This window comes from Rattus norvegicus, chromosome 15 (genome assembly GCF_036323735.1).
Source record: "Rattus norvegicus strain BN/NHsdMcwi chromosome 15, GRCr8, whole genome shotgun sequence".
In the NCBI taxonomy this organism is placed as follows: domain Eukaryota; kingdom Metazoa; phylum Chordata; class Mammalia; order Rodentia; family Muridae; genus Rattus; species Rattus norvegicus.
Window position 1 is genome coordinate 3,651,708 of NC_086033.1, and position 23,013 is coordinate 3,674,720.

At 47.6% G+C, this 23,013-nt stretch overlaps 1 protein-coding gene across 9 annotated transcripts; it reads right to left on the reverse strand.

The window, feature by feature from the left end:
* Positions 1-6: 6 nt before the first annotated feature.
* Positions 7-22,713, reverse strand: Sec24c (SEC24 homolog C, COPII coat complex component). 9 transcript variants are annotated; one of them, XM_006251659.5, is made up of 25 exons: positions 21,917-22,713; positions 20,153-20,352; positions 16,637-16,772; positions 11,569-11,741; positions 11,043-11,216; positions 10,845-10,925; positions 10,407-10,543; positions 9,136-9,204; positions 7,793-7,904; positions 7,414-7,541; positions 5,889-6,027; positions 5,600-5,715; positions 5,309-5,433; positions 4,981-5,172; positions 4,699-4,792; positions 4,453-4,569; positions 3,681-3,851; positions 3,185-3,281; positions 2,964-3,109; positions 2,712-2,850; positions 2,451-2,569; positions 2,176-2,355; positions 1,786-1,977; positions 1,465-1,554; positions 8-1,236 (listed from the first exon to the last, which is right to left on the reverse strand). In XM_006251659.5, exons 2-25 carry the CDS (start codon positions 20,322-20,324, stop codon positions 1,096-1,098), a joined length of 3,240 nt encoding a protein of 1,079 aa, XP_006251721.1. In that variant the 5' UTR covers positions 20,325-20,352; positions 21,917-22,713; the 3' UTR covers positions 8-1,095. The 9 variants fall into 9 exon arrangements, with proteins under 9 accessions (NP_001102926.1, XP_006251721.1, XP_038949588.1 ...); XM_039093660.2 differs by lacking the exon at positions 9,136-9,204; XM_006251656.5 differs by having other exon boundaries at positions 10,845-11,216; positions 21,917-22,071.
* Positions 22,714-23,013: the final 300 nt, after the last annotated feature.

Here is a 23,013-nt window from a genome sequence, read left to right on the forward strand (position 1 = left end):
AAAGGGATACTGGTTATATCTTATTTTATTTCTTTACAAATTAAAGATGCATTGAAAAATAAACCAATGAAAAGAAATGAAAGGTCCATAGCAGGGGCATCCTGGGCTGGGAGCAGGCAAGCCTGACCACCGTCATTCCTAGCCCTTGTCCTGCCCAGCCAATTGGAATTGGAAGATAACTTGTCAGCCACTCAGTCAGTACCAAAGCCCAGTAAAGTCCTGGCACGGAGGACAGGGCTCCTGCCATCTCTGCCTCTCTCCAACAACGTTTCTCGTGGGAGCTGAGTGGGATGTGGGCTGGCTCTGTGAGGTATTGCAAGTTGACCATCAGGCTCTCTACAGAACCATCCAGGATTGGGGCTTCTCCATCTGGAAAGGAGGCTGCTACTTCCCCTAGGTGTTAATATGCTTTGCGATTTAGTCTCCAGGCTCATTCATCTCTAACTATGTGCTTCTTTCTGTCCACGAAGTGCTCACCAATCATTGCAGGGGAGAGAGAGCACGCACAGTGGAAGTAGAGAGACAACTAGTCATCCATCCTCAGTAGCCATGACTTTGCTACTGACCACCAGGCCCCCAAAGGACCAACTCCTTTACTCTCCACCACCTACGGTCTGTACCCCAGCTCTTGTGCACCTGTATATTTTATCCCTAATATAGGAAGTTGTTGATGACACGGAGCTGAATTTACCGCCTCCTGTAATAATCCTGGGATTCCCACTTCTTCCTGCTTGCCCCTTTCCTCTTGGAAGCTGATCCAAAGGGTCACATTGTGCCAGGGCCTGGCTGCCTCCAAACCCCCAACACCGAATCATATACAGTGAACTGGAAACTACATTCATTACAACAGGATTAGCAGGAGAAAGGGTAGAGTATGGGGTCTGGGGCACCTTCGATCAGCAGGACATGACAGAGTGTGGTAGGGTATTTGAGCCCAGAAAGAAGGTGTCTCCTTTTATCTCGCCCTCCCCCCAAAGAAGTCAACTGAGGTCAGCTTACATGACTTATAAGATATGGAACTGTCCCAGTTTCTCTGCCATCCTGGGGTTCTTCCTGGAAGCTGGCCTGGGACCCTCTGCCACTGACCCTCTTGCTTTAGCTCAGCAGCTGCCGAATCTCCTTGTGCATGTGGCAGAGAAAGTCCACATAGGATGCACCTCCACTTAGGCTCTTGTCTTCCACCAGGAAGTGCTTGAACAGCATCTCTAGCTTGTCTTCCTGTTTGACCACGATGAGCTACGGCCAGAAGGCAGATGGTAAGGGAGGGCAGATGTTAATGAAAGACTCACATACTTCCTCCCCATGCACCTTCCTGCTAACTTGACAAGATAGAAAACCCAGGCTTCAGAGCAGGGTTGCATGCTGGGCATGTAATCCAGTGCTGAATGTGCTTGTCTGGCATACAGCAGGCCTAGGGTTCAGTACCCAGCCCCAGCGCTGCAAAGCATAGAACATCCATGTTACCTTCATGTACCGCGTTCTCTGGGCCCGTAAGGTATCGATGAGGCCTCGCACTTTCTTAGACAGTGGATTATCCAGAACTGGCAGAACACTCTGGAACAAAAATTCATTCATTACTATGATAAAGTGCTTTTAAGCTCAGCAAGAAGGAATGAAATTTAGGTATCATCTGAAATGAGGAAACCAGAAAAACTGCAAGTGCCCCTTCCCTTGCCCCAAGTGTTCTCTGGGGCATAATAAAGGGACCAACATGACTTCACTGACCCATAGTCAGATCACCAAAGTGTTTCCATACCCATCTCATCCTTGACACCCTGTTCTCACCAAGCCACTGGTGATCTGACTGAAGGAGGAGACGTTGAAAAGGCTCTGGACAACACCTTGTTGGACGCTTGCTCCCACCCAGACAAAGAGGTTGAGTCCATTTTCCAGCAAATATATATCACCACTGCTTAAACGTTCTTCAGATGCTCGGACTGCTGGTGGTTCAGTGGTACTATCAAGGGGAGACTTTGTCTAGACAAAAAGGAAAAAACATCACCAAGAACCACAACACACTCCTTTATGCACACAAACTAAGAAACGAAGTCTCTAGATAGTAATATGAGATGTACAAAAAACCAAACTTCTTAGCGTTGGCAATAAAGTAATCCACCCCCTCCTTAGAGGCCCTGTCTTTAGTACAGTGTCTCACACGCCAATCCTCATTCGCACCAGTGGGAGGAGCCGAGGGTAGAAGAAGACATTGGTCTCAGCCACATCCATGGAGGAAACCAGCTGTCGAACATAGGCACGATCATCAGTAGTGACCTCAGCTCCAGGCTGCAGAACGTCACTCTTCAACACACAGTTCAGGTAAACTGGGAGTAGCTTCATGCACTCAGGAAGGATCAACTGAGAATTTATGGAAATAAAGTCAATGGTCATGAGAAATCCCTCTGAAATGCAAGATTTTGTTGACCCAACCGTCCACTAACATCCATGCCTACCTGTCCCGCAGAAGACGGGCTGGCACAGTTCTTTCTGTAACAGGCCAGGATCTGGGCACACTGGGTGATGAGAGTGTCACGGACAGTCTTCACAGGGCTACTCACAACAGCCCGGTATGCTACATGGGAAGGAAAGAGCAGTCACTGGTCTGCTTCCCATCACACACATCTCCCACCATCACACCTACCCAGGAGTGCTGCACTCGACCATCCTGAACCTCCTCTCACCCCACCTCCACCCTGCCCTGCCTCTACTCTCACCAAACTTGGCCATGTAGTTGATGAGCGTGTCAGTCTCACAGTTTCGATACAGGTCAGCCAGCTGGGTGCAGCAGTTGAGGGCCAGGTTGTGGATGCGGAGCCGACGCTGCCCTGCACAGCTGGTATAAAGCAGGGCACACTAGGGGAAGGGAGAAAGGGGGAACTCACACCCTCCCTCACAATGTTACCCACCCCTTGTCTTCCCAGTGCACCCCAAACTTCTGTCCCCTGCCCCTGTCTCCCGCCTGCCACCTGCAGCAGGGCTCCACTCTCTTCATTGAGCCGGTCGTCATGCTTGAATTCCACAGTCACGGTCTTGTCGCCATCCAGTCCAGCCAACTCCACATCTGTTGTATTGCTCATGTAGAAAGCTCCAAAGAAATCCACAGCACGGATGCCTGAGGCCACGGGGACAGGTCAGCTCTGAAGGTAGGACCGTGCCTCCATCAGATCTAAACTCAACCAGAACTCACCGGTGCTTGTCCGAACCCGCATGACAGCATCAAAGCCAACCACCTTCTGTACATCCCGACGTAGGTCACTCAAGAACCGTTCCTGGTCATTCTCCACCTGCGGTCCATGCCCAGAGTCACATCACTGACAACACAGCTCACCCCACAGTCAGCCCCCCGCACCCTCTGCCTCTCTACAAGCCAGCTTAACCAGAGTGACAGCAAAAGCAAGGATGCCAGTGACAATGACACTGCAGATTCATGACAGCAGGTCGCACAGAGTGCTTTATGTAGACAAATCCTAGGTAGTAAACTCTACTTTGTGGATGAAAGAACAAAAGATGAGAGTTGAGTATTCTAGGCCAGTAAGTGGAGGCCTCAGTATCAACCCAGGACTGACTTTAAAACCCATGTGCCTAACCACTATACTCTGGGCTCAACTTCACGCACCACTACTAAGTTAACAGCTGAGACACTCCACATAGAAGCAGGTATTTTCACACCCAGAATTCTATACCTGGAAGCAGGCGTATTTGTAGACTGAGCCTCCAGTGAGCTGGGGAACAACAGAGAGTGTGGCCACATCGACATATTGGTTAGGGAAGAGGAAGAGGTCCACACAGCAGCCTTGGGCCACACACTCTTTGGCCAGAGTCTGATAGGTACCTGTCTGAGGCTGAAACAGAGTCTGAAGAAGAGGAGAAGAAATGTCAGAGAGCTTTGCCCAACTTGAAAACCGTCCACGTAAAACGGGAAACTCAGCCTTTCAAAACCTTCAGAAACTTCACACCTACCACCTTGTATTTCCAGCAGTAAGAGAAAGTTGGAAAGAAAAGGAAGAAGAGAAGGGTTGGGGATTTAGCTCAGCGGTAGAGTGCTTGCCTAGCAAGTGCAAGGCCCTGGGTTCGGTCCCCAGCTCCGAAAAAAAGGAAAAAAAAAAAAAAGAAAAAAAAAAAAAAGAAAAGGAAGAAGAGAGGGGAAGGGAAAAGAATGGAAGGAAAGAGAAAAAGAAAAGGTACAGGGTGTGGTTTGCACACCTATAATGCCAGCACACGGAAAGCAAGAGACAAGATCATGAGACCAGCCTGGACTACTAGTGAGTTCCAGGTCAGCCTAGTCTACAGAGCTAGTCTGCTATTTCAAGCCAAAAATGAAAGAGAAAAAGGGAGGATTCAAGTCAAGTCAACCAATGGGCAGAATGTAAACCCAGTCCACTGGGTGGCACTGAAGAGTGGACATGGGGAAGCTTCAGACTTCCTCTATACTGGAACGCCCCTCCCATCACACACCTTCTCCTTGTCTGTATTGATCAACTTCCTGTCATCTCTATTCTTCAGCTTCCCTGGGGCCTCTGCGATGGGCAAGGACGTGTGGAACAAAAACAGCTTTCCTGCACACTCGGCGGCCTAAGAGCAAAGACAAACTACTCATTTATTCCTCCCTTCATCATCCATCACTCACTGCTGTTGTTCATTAGGCACTAACAGTGTGAAACGGCTGACAGTTATCAGTGCAGCCAGGGGCTCCTGCCTTACCTTCAGAGCTTCCATCCCGGCCTGGATAACTGGAGCAAACACAGTCTCTGTCTCTCTTGTGTCTGCAAACATTTCTGGAATCTGATCCAATAAGCTGAAAAGACAGATGATGGCAGACAATCAAAACTACTGCCTCCATTCTCAAGTCCCTGGGTAGTTAGTAACCTGGCTCCCACACTGAAAACTCTGGAACACACCCCTGGCCATCTACTAACCACGCTGCAACCCCTGGCCTTCTGAGGCTATACCTCCCCTCTCTCTGGTCTCCAAAATCTGCCTTACCTGGTGATAACGGCCCGAGACTCGCTGACATTGACCAGGAAGCCATCCAGCAGTGGCACAAACATGTCAGCCACATCAGATACGACCATCATCTGTGGCTGAGCCAAGGAGCTCTTCACATTGTAGAAGTGGAGCACTTTATTATAGGTGACAAAGCCAACCCGGATTGCTGACTCTTCTGCTCCACCCTCCCTGTGGAAGGTGACATTGTTACCCAGACTGCCCAACTTCTACACCTCCCACAATCCATGGCATAATGTTCCACTTGCTCAGTCAGCCCAGACACCCACCATTAACCAAAAGGAAACAGGACTTCCTCAACTCTCACCTAGGCAAGTAGTCTAAGAGTGACTTGAGCTCCTCACAGAGGAGCCGAACAAGACCAGTTCTGATGGCATTGTAGGAGACGTCAATCATAAAGATGAAGGCAGGAGGACTAGGGAATTTGTTGTTCTGTAGAGGAAGGAAATGTTGAGGGTACAGGAAACAGTAAGCAGACAGTGGACTAGAAGGCAATGGGCATCAAAGGGCACCATGACAGGGTAAGGAAAATACTAACAACTAATTTGGGCTTTCACAGTCCTCCGCCCACTGTTCCTCTCTCACCACTTTCCCTTACCTTACAGTAATCTACAGTAGCCAAGAATTCATAAGACCCCAGAGACAGCTCAGGACGGTCATAAGCATCCACGCGTTTGCCGGTATGATCCAGATGTTGAAAATACTGAGGGGGCACTGTGGGGAGGATGCAGCATGTTACTCAAAGGTTCATCCGCAACCCAAGTATGCTAAGCCCTGGCTAGGCTTCACCTCATTCCCCACCCTGCCCTCACTCGAGCCTACTTCCTGCTCCTGAGAAATGCTCCCTCATCTACATAATGCCGCGAAGCCCAGCCCCCACAACGTACCATCATTGATACAGCTGCAGAAAGAGCACTGGAAGCGCCTCCCTCCCTCGATGAATGTCATGAGAGGGCACATGTATGCTTTGCAGCGATTACAGCGCAGGGGGCCGGATTCGCCATGGTCCACAACATATGGTGAAGCCTACGGAACAGAGAAGCTCAGGTGGAGGGAGGCTACGGAGAGTCAGACATATAACAGCATATGACACAGACTAGAGGGAGAGGCAGCACGGCTCAGGTATTCTACCTGGGGAAGGAATACAGTGGACGGGAATGAGAACAATACTAACAACTGGAAAAACTCCAGCTCTGAAAAACTCTTCTTCATTTTCTATCCCAAAATGCATTCCTTCCTAAAAAAGAAGATGGCCTATGAAACTGGCCATAGCAAGCCAGGACTGCCCTGAGTGTATGAAGGGAAAGCCAAAGACTCTACAGAACCGCTCCTCCATCCTGGAGATGACTTCTGCTTCCTTCCCTGCATGTCTATGGTACTTTCCCCAACACTCACAAGAGAATTCTGACACCCACTGTTGTCCCAGGTAATGTCATCTTACAAACACAAGTACAGCATCCAGCCATGCTCACTAGCACCACAAAGGAAATGACAAGGCAGAACATACACTGTGCCTTGATGGTCCAATTCCATAGAACTCTTTTTAAGTACATGTGACTTCTCAAGACCTAAATAAGCAGCTACCTAATTTTTTAAAAATGCTTTCATCCAGGTGTAGTGGCACAAGCCTTTAATCCCAGCACTTGGGAGGTGGAGACAGGCAGATTTCTGAGTTCCAGGCCAGCCTGGTCTACAGAGTGAGTCCCAGAAACAGGTGTACAGGAAGCCCTGTCTTGAAAAAACAAAAAATGCTAATTTTAGGTACTGGATTGGCAGATGGGGCCCAAGCCAGATGAGGGATGGAGTGCTGGGTATAATAGTACCTTCTCATTTATTTGCCTATACCCAAGTTTTTAAAAAAAAAAAAAACCAAATACACAACAGAATGACAGACATCACCATCCAGAGATGTGACCACACAATGAGCAATTCCTACATCCAGCTGTCTTGCCTCTGGAAATTAGGTTGGCCCTACCTGTTTTGTTTTAAGACAGTGTTTCATGATACAGCCCTGGCTGGCTTCATCACAGAGATCTGCCTACCTCTGCTTCGTGTGTACCAGGGCTAACTTTGAGATGGAGTCTACCATGTGGCTAGGCTGGGCTGGAACGCTATGGGTTCCTGTGTGAGCTCCCTTGAGTGCTACAATTACAGGTGTGTGCCTGCATACACAGCAGGCTCTGCTCTTCTCATGGGTTCCTCCTAGGAGCCCTGGCCTCACACAGTGCTTTGCCTGTGCTTTCCTCCTTACCACTGCTACCAGGAGTGGGCCCTAGGAAAGAGATGCCAGAGATACTGTCTATCCCTCCTGCCCAACCAAAATGCCTTCCATGCCAGCCAGAATCCCATAGAGAGAGAAACCTTATCCTCCCCAACCCCTTTCATTGTATTCTAGCTCCTTCCCAGACTTACCTCCTCTGGGGGCAGCCTTGCCAGTGGCTTGATGACAGCTGCCAGAGGCACCTGAGCCTGCTTAGCCATGTCAGATGTACAAGGGATATTGTAGGAGGTGCATCGAATGTAACGGGGACTTGCATTCCCTGAAGAGGGTAGAAGATTTGAGTCACACAGCAGAAGGCTTCTGATTCCAGCTCTCCATTAGGGAGTCAGTCCACCTCCACAAATGTGAAGAGTAGCACACTTCTACTCTTCACAGAGTAGCAGTAGCCTTTAGACCCTGAAGGACTGAGGCAGGGTGGGAGGGACTGGGCTCTGACAAAAGCATGGTGCAGAGCTGATAGCCTTGGAGAATTAGCTGCCAGGAGGAAACAGACATTAATGTTCGTCTCACCTTGGTCTTTCACCAGGAAATTGGTGGTGACTAAAGGTGGCACCTGTCCCCGTACACCAGTAACAAATGGCTCTGAACCCCGGTTGTTTCTATCGTCTTCAATAACCTGAATCTGTGGGAAAGAAGTGAAATGAGTGGGATGACAAAAGAACGGGTTCCGGACAAAGCAGGCCAGAGCTGGTAGCACAAGAACAAAGAACTTGCCAAAAACCACTTCATGCACCAGGCATGCTCTCCTTTTGGAGACCATATCAAATGCCATAGTACTAACCTTCCATTTTGTAGCAGCTAGCTGGAGATGCTGGGTAGGCCTTGGTGAGAATGGACTTTCTGATAAACCACCCCTGGCCTCCAACCATTAGTGAGTACCCTTTTATTTCTCCCACTCCAGGAATGCTTATGATATGACATGATTGGATTCCATTCTCCATCAAACTGTTCCCTCCCTTCCTCTCCATAAGATACACTGAGTCAGAGCAAGGAGAACAGAGGACAGAAACCCATATAAAATGAATCTACCTGGGATGGTTCTAAACTTAATGACATTAACAAGGCACACGGGGAGGAGAGAACTAAACAGGCAGAAATGATCGGGTAAGGTAAGGAAGCAAGTGCTGCCTTCCTTTCAGGTGAGAATCAGTGGGTCCATACAGGAGAGGATGAGTGCCCAATCCTTATGGCCCAGTCCTCAAACCTCTACTTGTGACAAAACACTGAGGAGAACACACACAGAGGATATGCAAAGCTGGTAGTCAGACCCTTGTTCAGGCTAGTGACCTTTGGTCAGTTACTTCAAGGTAAGTTTGATAAACCAGCAAAAGTAAAGGGCAAATGAGACTATGTCCCGCAGCAGAAAGAGTTGAAGCTAAGAGATACACCGAAGTCTAAACTCCTCAAACGAGAAGGTAGCCCACATGCCCCAGAGTAAGAAATCTCTTCCCCTGTAAGAAATGCTCTATGTCCATAGCCACCCGCTGCAGCCTTTCTCCTTACAGCAAACTGAAAGGATCTGCTGCTCAGCTCTGTCTGGTCCCATCACATGCCACACACACGCTCCTGGAGGAGCCAGCAGGACTGAACCAAAGCTCAGCATGCCACAGGCCCACCCTGAGAGGCTGCCCTCCACCATCCCGTACTCAAGGGATGCCCTGCTCGCAGCTTGCTGGGGCCTCCGTACACTGGGGCTTGGGGCATGCACAGCCTTCAGCTGATAAACCAAGGGTCTACAGGTGCTCAGGGAAGAGAATGAAAGGGATGGACATGGTGGATGAGGTGAACTCACAGGCATGCATGGGTGACACTAACACAGGATGACAAGCACGGACTCCCACCCCTGCACTTACTGGACTAGGAATGGCATCAGGGTCTATTCTGTGCCTGGTTTTCTGCTGAGGAGGCAGCTCAGTAAGTTGCTTTTAGTGTTTTAATAATAAAGGCAGCAGGGATACACAGGGAGGGAGACAAAAGAACAAGAGCAGATGTTACTTCTCTAACCCTGGTGAATCAGAATGAAGGGTTGGAGCCTGGCTAGGTCTGCACAAGTCGAGGACACAGTGGATCTGAATTCCAAGTCTCTCTAGCCCAACACAGGCCTCACCAGGAGGTCTCCGTGACTCAGACTACGATGGGGCAAGATAAGTTCAGGCAGAGCAAGCAGGAGGCAAGCAGGCTCTATAGAGGCCCTAATGGGGAAAAACTGGAGGGACAGGAAGTCCCCTAGAAGGTCAAACCTACACCTAAGAACTGTCGTGCTGGGAGATGCCTGGGCTATCCAGCTAGACTGTCCTTCCCACTGTGGAGGAGAGAAGCAGGGCAGGGCAGGGGGAACCTGTTGGCTCTCCTGGGTTCCCCCTTAGACAGGAGGCTTCCTCAGCGTGGTAGTTCCCAAAGGAAGAGGGAAGAGAACAAATGGAGTGTGACAATGGCTAAGTATGAAGAGAAGAGGTAACTGACATCGACGTTACAGACAGGATGTAAAGCAGGCCCATGTGAAAGAACTACTCCACCTGTGTCTGATAAGGAAGGGGTGAGCATTCCAGCGGCTCTAAGGGAAAGCAGCTTCCTCTATGGACTTATATGCACACTGCCTTTGTACGCTGTGACTGCTCACATTTACACAGTGGTGACCTACCAGTCGGTAGTGCTGGGGACATCATCCTATCACACTGCCTACACAGGAACAGAGAGGAACCACTGAGACTTTCCTACTCTGACTACCTAATACCAGAGAGCTCCTCCCTGCTCTGCCAAGCAACAGAATGATGCCTTACTAGATCTAAGGGAGTGGGACATGGCCACTACTCCACAGAGGACAAAGCGACTGTGTAATTATTATCTTGTCCAAGAGCCACAGAACAATGCCCTCAACCCAGAGCTCTACCGCCATCCTGATCACTCTTGGTTCCCTTGTTTGCTGTAGAGCTGTTGAGGTAAACTGCCTTAAAGACTTTGGGAGCTTCAAGTTCCATTTCAACGGCTTAGACTTTCTAAGTCTTCAAGAAGATGGTTAAAATGGGATATTATCAAAACGGCCAAGCAAGCGTCTCATCTAAGTCAGTCTGCTCCTCTGGTCACACACTGTGTTTTCCATATGTAAGTACGTAGCCGTACTTACAGGGCTGGGGATGGCATCAGGGTCCAGGCGCTTAGGAGGCAATGGCTGAGGAGGCCCAGGCTGAGTGCCAAAGGTAGGTGCTCCAGGGTATGGGCTCTCATAATTAGGTTGGGGGCCTCGGGCTGGTCCAAAGGAACCTAAGAGACAAGGGCACAAGGTTGACAAACTCAAAATCCCTACCCTATGTCTTCTTAAAGTCTCAGGAAAATAACTGGGCCCTTTGAAACAGAATACGAGGTCTAGTAGTGCCGGAGAAAGCCACTAAAAGAAAGGCCACACTATGTGAATGAACTCAGAGGCATGAGGAATGCCTTGTAAACTTCATATCCTACTAATGGTGTCCTGATGCTGTCCCATCTGACTTACTTAGCAGGCAGAACAAAGCAAAACCTGTCAATAGCTGCAGCCTTTGACGTCTAGCCAGACTCGGGGACTCACCGTTTTGCTGCAGCTGATAACCCGGCTGCTGCGGGGAGTGCATAGGTGGTGGTGGGGCTGGGGGCCCAGTCATCTGGGTGCCTGGAGGCAGAGCATGGGCAGGAGGCGAGGACACGCGATTAGCCTGGCTCACTGGGAGACTCCCAAAGCCCTGTCCAGGCGGGAGTGGACCAGGCATGGAAGGCATCCGAGGACCACCTGAAGCTGGGGATGTGAAGCTGGAAGCCAGTGGTGGAGCAGATCGCAGGGGAGGCTGGACTCCAGGATGACCTTGAGCCTGGCTAAGGGGAGGAGCCTGGCTCTGAGGATAGGTGCTGTACGGTCCAGAATTAGGGAAATTTCCTGAGGCTGAGGCCAATGATGTTGGTGGACCTGAGAGACAGAAGAGGTAGAGGTGGAGGTCAAGTCATTCTGCCTTATTTGGTAATAATTTCTGCTTCCATCAACAAAACAAATAAACAAATAAGCAAAACCAAAGCAAAAAACAAACAAAAAACAAATCAAAAGACTGTGGGGTTGGGGATTTAGCTCAGTGGTAGAGCGCTTGCCTAGGAAGCGCAAGGCCCTGGGTTCGATCCCCAGCTCCGAAAAAAAAAGAACCAAAAAAAAAAAAAAAAAAAAGACTGTCTCTGCATCTGGGGCTCAAAGGTAAAGGAAATAAAAATTCCTAGGACCCAAATTTCTGAAAAGTAGACGATAGTGTCCTGGTCCCACCACTACTTACCGTAGCCCAACCCAGAAGGGGGCGGGGCTTGGGCCACAGCACCACTGATCTGCATCGCGGCCAGCTGCGCGGTCACCTGTGTACTTGTGGGGGGAGGGCCGTAGGGCTGAAGCACGGCAGGCTGGCTGACCACAGGGGCCAACGGGGGCCCAAACTGCTGCGAACCGGGGACCCTGTGAAGAGAGTGAAAGCAGAGGTGGCTTGAAGGGGGGAGGTCTGTTCAAGCTGGCAAAGTTCCACAGCATAACAGGAAGCTCCACTGCGTTCTGACATTTTATGTTCATCCTGAGCTCTCTGACAGCGTCACACATAGATAGTTGTGGCAAAGCGTATTTTCCACTAGGTTCACCCCACACACAAGCACTGTTTATTTTGATAAACAAGTTGCCATCTCCTCAGCTTCAACCCTAGATCAGTTTTGCCACCTACACGTGAGAAAGCTGAAAGGAAAGGCACACGTAAGTGGACTTACAGCAGCTGCTCAGTAACGTGACACAGTAATACAGCCGGAGTGTTCAACGTCCTTTGTTTTGCTTTTCGAGACAGACTTTCTCTGTGTATCCCTGGCTGCCCTGGAACTCATTCTGTAGTCCAGACTAGCCTCAAACTCACAGGCATCCACCTGCCTCTGCCTCCAGAGTGCTGTGTGTACAAGCAGGCCTATGTACATGCCAAGGTTAGTGTGGAGGTCAGAGGACAAATCTCAGACATCAGCTCGCCACTCCACCACGATGAAGCAGTCTTTCTGGTTTCTGCTGCACAACATACTCCAGGGTAGCCGGACCTCAGGCTTCTGCCCAACTCTCCTGTCTGTACATCCCATGTCACTGTGAGAGCACTGGGACTGCAGAGGTGCACCGTGCATCTGGAATTGGTTGTGGTACTTAAACTGAGGTTATCAGGCACTTTACCCGCTGAGTCATCTCCCCAGTCCTCCACTGTCTTATTTTACCTCTACTAACTAGTTCTTCATAGTTCCATCTGTTCTTTAGTTTGACACTCACTCTTATTTTACCTCTACTAACTAGTTCTTCATAGTTCCATCTGTTCTTTAGTTTGACACTCACCTACTCGTTCACTCCGCCAGCCAGCCACTTCTCCCTCAGCTGGCATCTCTTTTGTACTGGCACTGAACCCAGACTCCTGCATATGCTAGGCAAGCAGTACTCTAACTGTGAGGTATCCCATTACCCCAGCCCTAGTGTGTTTTCAACTAGTATTTCTGCTAGTGACCCTTACCTCAAGCTCTTTGCTGGGCTTCACACTGTTCTGTGGTCCACAACACTGAACATACCCCTAAGCACACAGCAGATGCCCAACAAATCTTGTCAGACTAATCATACTGCATGGACCGCTCTAGCAGTGTGATTCAATGCTATCACCTGCCCGGTGCTAGTCTGTCAAATGCTCCATCACACCTACGTACAGCATCCACACCTCTCCCACTGAATCCAAACCTACAGCAGGATAATGAGACAGAGCAGACAGAACTAAAACACTGAGAGCACACCAGAGCGAGCTAGAACCGAAGAAAAAAACTCACTTGTAAAGACGTGACACAGGATGTGTACGTGAACAATTCTAATCCAACCAATGGCTAAGCAAGCAATTCGAAAGTACAGACCACTGCATCCAAAAGGCCCACACATGTCCTTCATGACTCCCTCCCCTTTCTCCCAGGGGTAACTACTAATTCTCAATTACCATCCCCTTGTCTTTAAAACTCTGGAGTTCAGTTTTGTCAGTTTTTAGCCTCTTTAAAATAGAATCATGGGCTGGAGAGAAAGCTCAGCAGTTAAGAGTACTGGCTGGTCTTCCAGAGGACTGAGGTTTAGTTCCCAGCACCCACATGGCAGCTCACAACTCCCTGTTCCAAGGGATCTGACACCCTCATATATACACATATATACATAATATATATATATATATATATATATATACATAACACATACACACTACACCAATGTACATAACAGAATACACACACACACACACAGGATTTTGTGGGTTTTTTCATATTTTAATGAAATTTATCCATGACATTCCCATTCCATTAAATGTTATTCCATTAAGCTGGGCACTGGTGGCAAACCTTTAATCCCTGCTCACAGAAGGCAGAGGGAGGTGGAGCTCTGTGAGTTCAAGGTCAATCTGATGACAGAGTGACTACAGAGGACAGCCAGGACTGTTGCACAGAGAAAGCCTGTTTCAATCAAACAAACAAGTGCTCTTCCATTAGACACACCACACCTGAGCTGGTGAGGTGGCTCATGTTTAGGTAAGGCTCCTTGCCACCAAGCCTAACCTGAGTTTGATCTCTAGATCTGTAAAGTAGAAGAATACCAACACCCCACAAGTCACCTCTGACCTCTACCTCATCATGCATGTACGAAAACAAGGAAACTGTAATAAAAAAATGCTTGCCAGGTGCTGGTGGCACATGCCTTTAATCCTAGCGCTTGGGAACTGGAGTTGGGCAGACTGAGTTCAAGGCCAGCCTGGTCTACAGAGCCAAGATGGCCAAGTCTACACGGTAAGTACCTGAGTTTCCATGATTTTATGAGGTTGTTTGTTTTTGTGGCCCTAAGGATCAAACTCAGGGCTTCACCACACTAAAGAAGCAAAATTTTGGGTCAGTGAAAACAATGTTGCTGGGGCTGGAAAAACGGCTCAGCAGTTAGGTGTGCGCATCACTCTTACAGATGACCTGGGTTGGGTTCCCAGCTCCCACACAGGGTGGCTCACAACCTCTTCTAACTCTAGCTCCAGGAGGATCCAATGCCCTTCAAGAACACCTGGACCACCACATATACACAATTTAAAAATAAATCTGAAAATATTAACAGAAATGTTGCTTTGGAGAGTATACATTTTACTTGTATATACGGATATGGCCTTTACTTGATTTTTTTGATTTTGACAAAGGGTCTCACTTGTAGCCATGCTGGCCTTGAACTCACAGAGACCTGCCTGCCTCTGCCTCTGAAGTACTGGGATTAAAGATGTGTGCTGCCACATACAGCATGAGTGTCTGAGACCAGACCTTCCTATGCTGCCAAAATGGCATCAAACTCCTGGACTCAAGAAACCCCACTGCCTTCGCTTCCCTGCCAGCTGAGTCCACAGGCATGTATCACCATCTGGCTTTGCCTAGATCTGTTCCTAAGGGTTGTTGTTACTGTTACTTGTTTGTTTGAAATAGTCTCCAATGTGTAGCCCAAGCTGGCCTCAAATTTGTGATTCTCCTGCCTCAGTCTGCCAAGAGCTAGGGTTAAACCATTTTTATTATTCCAAAATGTTCCCTTCCCTCCGTGATCACTACCAACCAACCTGAGCAAAGTTGTGCCCTTCACTCTCTCTGACAGTGCTCAGAGACTTGTTTCTACAGTGTAGTCCAAAATCAGCTCAACTCCAAGCACCTCGTGGGAAAGTGCAAGGAATCACTTCCACCCCAGCACCTGCGTAAGTTTAAGACCCTGGCTTCTTGGGTTGATGATTTCCACCTAATGGGTGCTCTGACCTCAAGCCCCACTTAAGTCTCTGGACTGTGAGGCTTTCATTTTCTTTCTAATGATCTAATTTTCAGTTTAGGGAGAAATTTTTTTTTTCTTAAATTTCGATTTCATGTCTCTTTTCCAGAGTACTTCAACAAAACAGTCTTCAGGCTACGGTAACACTCTACTCCAGTTGAGAGCCTTTGATCTGTTGTTCATTGTAGTGCTGTGTATTGTACATGCCTTTCTTCCCAGCATTCAGGACACAGAGGCAGGTGGATCTCTGTGAGTATGAGGTGAGTTCCAGGACAGCTAGGGCTATACAGTGAGACCCTGTCCTGAAACAAACGGGGTTGGGGATTTAGCTCAGTGGTAGAGCGCTTGCCTAGCAAGCGCAAGGCCCTGGGTTTGGTCCCCAGCTCCTAAAAAGAAACAAACAAAGTAAACTATACTGAAAATCTGCCTGCTTCTCCAACTTCGTGACTCTCCTATGTGTCTATTATCATGAACTGTGTCTCACGTTGTCTTATCTAAGACTTACACTCAACTCAGTGCTGATGTATGAATACAAGACACTTGCTAAGTGCCAGAAGTCATTTTCCATTTCCATATCCACTACCGGGTCATATTTCTAAACTGTTACCAGCACCCAAACAACATTCTGACAGATGTGTCCTCCCTCCTTTCATAGACTTTGATGCAAAGAAAATGTATCAGGGTCTCATTTATGCAGCCTTCCTTCTGAGCCTTTTTAATTCAGAACTGGCCGTTTACGATGTGAACTAGTCAGGCCTACTAAGTACCTTGCCTAGTGAAAAGGGAGACAAATACAGAGAGCCCTGAGCTCCTTCCCATACCTCCTTAGCATAAGCTCACAAGGACTAGAACCATCGTGGGGATGGACAGATATCTGGAAACGTGGGGGAAATCCACGTTCACAAAAAGATAACATTGGGGTTGGGGATATAGCTCAGTGGTAATGGGCTGGTCATTAGTAGTACCTGTGGCCCAGAAAGGCTGGCAGTGTGGCTCAGTGGGTAAGGATGCTTGCTGTTTTTTTTTTTTTTTTTTTAAAGATTTATTTATTTATTATATATAAGTACACTGTAGCTGTCTTCAGACACACCAGAAGCGGGCATCGGATCTCTTTACAGATGGTTGTGAGCCACCATGTGGTTGCTGGGAATTGAACTCATGACCTCTGGAAGAGCAGTCGGGTGCTCTTAACCGCTGAGCCATCTCTCCAGCCCCAGGATGCTTGCTGTTAAGCCTGAAGACTTGAGTTTGAGCCCCAGAACCCACATATTGGAAGAAGAGAACGGATTACCAGTTGTACTCTGATTCTTCACACATGCCCACACACATATCATTCATACACAAAATAAAGAAATGTAATAAAAAATAATTAAAAGAAGACAAATAGGATAGATAAAAGAAAAAGTATTCGGTCCCCAGCTCCGGAAAAAAAAAAAAAAAAAAGAACCAAAAAAAAAAAAAAAAAAAAGAAAAAGTAGAACATTACAACATCCTAACCTACTTTCATCACACTGACTTTGAGCTCACCAGGTACATACCTTGGCATCTGGGCTGTGGAACTTGGCCCATTCTGTATGTCTCCTTGGCCAAATTGGCCATATGTAGTCTGACCACAAGGGACCTGCGCTGCAGAAGCTGGAGGTGCCCCTGAGCAAGGTGGGGCTCTCGGCACACCTGAGGGTAAAGGACAGAAACTAAATGGATGGAGAATCACTTTCTCCTCCACACTGAGGCAGGAATGCAAAACAAGGATCAGTAAGGCAAACCTTCACTGACCTCACCCTCCAACTGCATGCCACTCTCACCACAGCAGCATTTGGCTGTGGATGTTCAGCAAACAGGCTACTTGCTCTGACTCTAAAGCTAGTGAGAGCAACACAACACAGGACTTTCCTCTGTCCAACACACACCTTCTCATCCAATCTAAGATGGCCTTCAACCTTTTCCAGGAAACCATCTTACTCCACAACTCAGAAGGCGATGAGCAAGAATATAATGAACTATTCTACCAGAAAGTAGGGCTCTAAGCAGGTGTGGTGACCCTCGCCTGTAATCTGAGTACTGAGGCAGAGGCAGGCGGATCTGTCAATCTGAGGCCAGCCTGGTCTGCAAAGTGAGTTCTAGGACAGCCAGGACTGCATAGAGAAAACCTACCTTTAAAAGATGAAAGGAAGGAAGGGAGGGAGGGAGGGAGGAAGGAAGGAAGGAAAGAAGGAAGGAAGGAAGGAAAGACGAAAGGGGAGGGAGGGAGGAAGAGGAAAGAAGAGCAAAAGAAATTAGGGGGCTGAGGATGTGGTCAGTTGCTCGCCTAGTATGAAGCCTCAGATTTAACCCCAACACCTGCCAGGGCCTGGAAAGACGGCTCAGTCCTTAGGACCCGGGTTCTAGTTGCAGGAGATCTCTGTTCCATTCCTATAACCCATAGGGCGGGTCACAACCATCTCTAGTCCAATTCTAGAGGATCCGACTCCCTCTTCTGACTTCTGAATCCACACATGCAGACAAAACATTCTCACCAGTAAAAGAAAATAAAAATGTAGTGAACCTAAAATAAACTACATGGGGGTACACACCTACAATCCTGGCATTTGGGAGTCAAGAGGACCAGAAATTCCCAAAATGAGGGTAGAGGTGAGGCCTGTTTGCTTGCCTGTTTTGTTCTGGGGACTGAGTCCAGGGCTTCATGCGTGGTCGACAAGTACTCCTTCGAGCTATGCCAACCACCAGAGAGGCTGCTCCCACCCCTCCTTCGTACACCTCATATATCCTATTCACACTCTTCTTGCCCACTTCCATGTTCAGGAAAGTTCTCACAAGTCTGAGACTTTGGCTTTTTCCTCTAAGAGTTCTCTAAGGTCAGGTAGCTTATCCCATTGTTAATGCTGTTACCTACATTCTCACAAAAGCTGGGCTTTGATCTTTCTCTGATCAGATCTCCCCCCAAAACTATTTCCACTAAGCTTAGTCATACTTTTAAAATGTTCCTGACCCCTAGGAGGAATCCAATTCAGACGCTGAACTTGCTCACTAACCATAACAGAACCGGATAGATTTCCCTTCAAGAACAACCTCTTTCAAAAGCGGATGACAAACTCCATTCTGATAAGTCAAACATAACAGAGCAAAAGTGGACTCTGTCCAGTCAAAGTCCCACCCCAGAACAGGGCACTTCTAAAAGAACCAAGAACTAATTTTACTACTTCACAATTTGTTTTTTACAGTGTGATTAAAGTGGTAATATTTCATCCATTTTCAAACCGACCCTTGCCTGACTGATCCTTACTCCCCTCCGTATTAAACCTGCTCTCTTAAAGTTTACATGTTTCTATTTACTAGACACGTTTTTTAAAGATTTATTTATTTAATGTATATGAGTACATTATAGCTGTCTTTGAATACACCAGAAGGGGGGGGCATCAGATCCCATTACAGATGGTTGTGAGCCACCATGTGGTTGCTGGGAATTGAACTCAGGACCTCTGGAAAAGCAGTCAGTGCTCTTAACCGCTGAGCCATCTCTCCAGCCCTTTACTAGACATTTTACATCCTGTGTGAGCATGTTCTGCTCACATGGATGACTAGTGCCTGCAGAGGTCAGAAGAGGGCATTGGATCCCTGGAAACTGGAGTTATGGATGCTTTGAGCTGCCGTGTGGGTCCTGGAAATTGAACTTGGATCATCTACAAGAATAAGAAGTGCTCTTAACCACTAAGCCATCTTTCTAACCCCCATAAAATTATATTTATGCATTTATTGTGTGGGGAAATCAGAAGACAACTTGTTTCCCCTTCCACAGTATGTATCTCAGAGATCGAACTTAGGTCATTATGCTTAGTGGTAAACCCCTTTACCTGCTGAGCTATCTCCAGCCTCTAAAACCACCCCACTCATCTCATTCATTCATTCATTCATTGGTCGTTCTGGGGATTGAGCTTAGAATCTCATACTTGTTAGGCAAACATTTTGCTAATGACTTATAACTTCTTTTTCACTTTTAATTTTAGACAGAATCTTACTCTATTGCCTAAGCTGGACGTGGACTCACTCTACAGCCCGGGCAAGCCTTGACGTTGGATTGTTCCTACTGCACCCTCCCTTAGAACTGGAATTACAGGCCTGTGACAGTAGGCCTGGTGGAATCCACTCCTAAACAACATAGGGTTTGGTTGCTAGGCAGTAGTGGTGACACCTTTAACCCCAGCACTACGGAGGCAGAGGCAGGCTGATCTCTGAGCTCTAGGCCAGCCTGGTCTACAGAGTTTCAGGACAGCCAGGGAGGGATACACAGAGAAACACAATGAAAAGACTCAGAGTTTGGCATACTCTATCTCTTCAGCCAGTATGAAGTCTGCAGGTTAACATGCAGAGGACCAGCTACGCTTCTTACACAAGGAATATATAACAAAGCTGAGGGCTGGCGGCAGTGTGGCTCAACGCTGAAACGTGTATACACAGGGCCTACATTCGACTCCCCAAGAGACACACGTAGACTCTAACGCGTCACCAAACTCTCGTACTTCATTCATATTACAGAATATCCAAGAAAAGGAAACCCAAGCAAAGAAAAATGGAGACAGTAAAAGGTCCAGGGAGTACTACAAGTCAGGCACACAAATATTCATTTACAGACAAATGTGTCCCAGAGTAGTATTATAGTAAGAACCACAAGTCAAATAAGAGGCATTCTCAACACATATGAGGAATAAGTGACTTCAGGGAGATGAAGTCAACAGGCAACAGAAGATCTATGACCACAACCCTTCCATCCAGCTGTTAGTAATGCAGTAACAGTAATGAGGCTGCCCAGGGTGACACCACCGGGTTGAGCTATTACTGAATCTGGAAGACGCATTCTGACTAGATGGCTTAGATAGAAACAGTCACATGTAAAAACAAGGTGAGACAAGACTACTTCCAGGGCCTTCGTTTTCAAAGAGCCAGATTCATTTGTCATTGGTCAATCACAGTCCCTAAGCAGCTTCGTTACAGCAATGCGATCTAACCTGAAGACTGCTCATGCCCTTCCTTAGCTCAAAAGGAACCTGGAAACATACCTTGAGGAGGTGCCTGCTGATAGCCTGGCACTGGGCCATTGTAGGCTCCATAGGGAGTAGCAGGGGCTGCAGGTCCTGGTTGCCCACCATAATTAGACTGATGATACCCTGGGTAGATGGGCTGGTTCTGCCCAAATGGTGGAACAGGTGGAGCTGACTGGTTGACATTCATTATGAGAGCATCCCCGATTTGATCTCACCTATTGATTAAAGGAAAGAAAATAAATCAGTCAAAACACGCTTTCTAAGGAGAGAGCAACTCTTCAGGGAAGGAAGGAAGAGATGAAAAGGGATTATCAGGCAGTGATCAGCTGAACTGTTCCACACTACCACAGGATCTCAAACTTCCTGCCCCCAGCCAGTACCTAGTCACTTTCCTCAAAGCAAGGATTTTGTTACTGTGAACCCCATGTTGTGTCAGTGCCAAGAAGGTATAAATTTCAACTTCAGACAGACCTAATGGAACAAACGGCGGCCCAGTGGTATGATTTTCAGTGTCTAGTCAGTCACACAGAGTCCTCTGCCTGATCACTACCATGATGTTTTACAGGTAAATAAAACAATGTTTCCATTTTCCATTCACTGTGTCTACCACCAAGTCATCCATTCATGCTAAAAACACAGAGTAACTTTGAATGGACTGGGTGTTTGTTTTACCACTAAGGCAAAAAGGAAAAAAAAATTGATCAACTACACCCCCCCCCCAAAAAAAACAACCTCTAAAGTAGCTGTTTGGGAGAAACAGTATTCTCTGTCTAACCTACAATAATACAAATGTTATTCTAACCCTAGTCTTCCCCTGGAAAGAATGCATTAACCTCACAAATGAAACATTAAGATAAAAAAATGTAGCAATATTTCATGACAAAGATCATTCATCTCATCCCTCAAGCACAGGACTATGGGTATTTTAAACACAAAAGCATACCTGTAATTCTGTTTCTGTTCTAATATTTGTTCGATAGGTCGCTATCAAACTATTAACAATCTCGCCCAGCAACAGAAGGATGAGTTGGAGGTCCTTTCAAGGGTCATTCCAAGAAGGGGGCTGGCGATCTAAACACCTTATCATTCTAACTATTCTACGGGCAGAAGAGGCACAGGAGAGTGAGACCTCCTCTCAGGTGCTGCAGTAGAACAATAGGTATTTCTTTGCTAGGAAAGCCCAAAAGCTGAACCGCTGCCGGACTGAAAGCTCTGTAAAGTCAGTCATTTTAGGAACCGTCCTTCCAAACCTTGCACTTGCCACCAACATCAAGCCTGGGAAACGTCCCTCTCCCTTTAAGTTCCTGAAGGAGGGAGAGGGGCGGAATAAGTTTGAAGTCAAACTCCAATCTAGACTCCATTCTAGGTAGACAGTCGAGGGTGACAACCCAAAGGGGCGGGGCAAGCTTCCTAGAACTCTGAAAGTACCCGAGGTGCGGAGGCTTGAGAGCTCTAGAGATCGAGATCGGGAAGCCAAGCCAGCCTCTAGGGCCACGAAGAGGGCCGACTCACTAAGCAGTAAAGACCAATCCACTAATGCCCTTCAACATGCTGGGAGGGCGAGGCGGGAGCCGGAACCTGGGCCAGGAGGTGAAGGGAGGGGTCCGGGGACCTAAGACCGATCGCCGGTCACAGATGTCGGAGGTGAGGGTCTCTTTCTAGGCCCCGCCTCCAGGCTCCTCCCTTTCCTCTAAAACCGGACAGCGATCAGGCCAGAAATACCCTGGCCTCTCCTCAGCATTCCTCCCCACCACGCAACCTCGCGATGCCACTCCTCACCCGGCTCCAGATCCAGGTTCGACTTCGTTCCTAACGTCAAGGCTCCCAAGCTCGACTTCCGGTTCCGAGGGGGGCTGGCGTGTCGTCCCCGGAAGTTCCGCCCCATGCTCTAGGGTCAAGCCACACCTTCTGCCACGTCGGCCTTAGGCATGCTTCCGGGAACCCGGATGTTGCGCATGCGTATGTGTTTTATCCCGTCCTGGAAACAGTCTGGGACGTAATCCTGAGTTTCATGCCTTTTCTTTTTCTTTCTTCTTCTTTTCAGATTTTCCACATTTTCCAGAATTTCTTTATGGCTTTACCAGCTGAGAGGGTATTGAGAAAACTAGGTCAGATTATTTTTAGTTACGCTCCTTTCGTCGTGTCGTGACATTAAGGACCGTTTGTCTCTTATCCACTTCCTGTTAACCTTTCACCCCGTTGATTTGCGTCCCTCAGGTAGAGCTCACCCTGACCTTTGAGACACACGTGGTGGTGGCAGGGTGGGCTAACCCTTGCCTTGAGATTGTGTGCTTATTAGTTCAAGTTTGGGCCGATTAGTTAAATGTTTGGACAACTTCTGCCTCGATTTATTTCTTTAATGAAAAGAATGCCTATCGAACAGTCAATTGGGATGAATTTAGAGACGTTTCCTAAGATTGTCTAGTATAGGGGCTGGGGATTTAGCTCAGTGGTAGAGCGCTTACCTAGGAAGCGCAAGGCCCTGGGTTCGGTCCCCAGCTCCGAAAAAAAGAACCAAAAAAAAAAAAAAAAAAAAAGATTGTCTAGTATAGCGTTCATTCAATAAAGATTAGTTACCATTTTATGCCGTGTCCCTTTTAGTAGAGGTAAAACTCTACCAGAATATAAAGATCTCCCTGCTCTCTGTTAAAAGAGCTACAATTCTTTCAGTAATTGTAACACTCTTTAAAGAATAATTTTAATTAATCAGTAATTATTGCTCTTTTTTTCTTCTAATCAGTTTTTTGAGACTGGACCTCAGTTGATAGGCAGACTATCTTTTTTTTTTTTTTTTTTTTTTTTGGTTCTTTTTTTTTCCAGAGCTGGGGACCGAACCCAGGGCCTTGCGCTTCCTAGGTAAGCGCTCTACCACTGAG

What these genes read in the sequence shown, in the direction of transcription:
- Sec24c (XM_006251656.5), bottom strand. Translation starts at nt 20,324, where the DNA reads ATGAATGTCAACCAGTCAGCTCCACCTGTTCCACCATTTGGGCAGAAC. An exon ending in TCCACAGCCCAGATGCCAAG is followed by an intron (nt 11,742 to 16,636) that starts GTATGTACCTGG and finishes CTCTCTTCACAG; the next exon opens with GGTCCCCGGTTCGCAGCAGT. An exon ending in GCGGGTTCGGACAAGCACCG is followed by an intron (nt 3,110 to 3,184) that starts GTGAGTTCTGGT and finishes CCGTGGCCTCAG; the next exon opens with GCATCCGTGCTGTGGATTTC.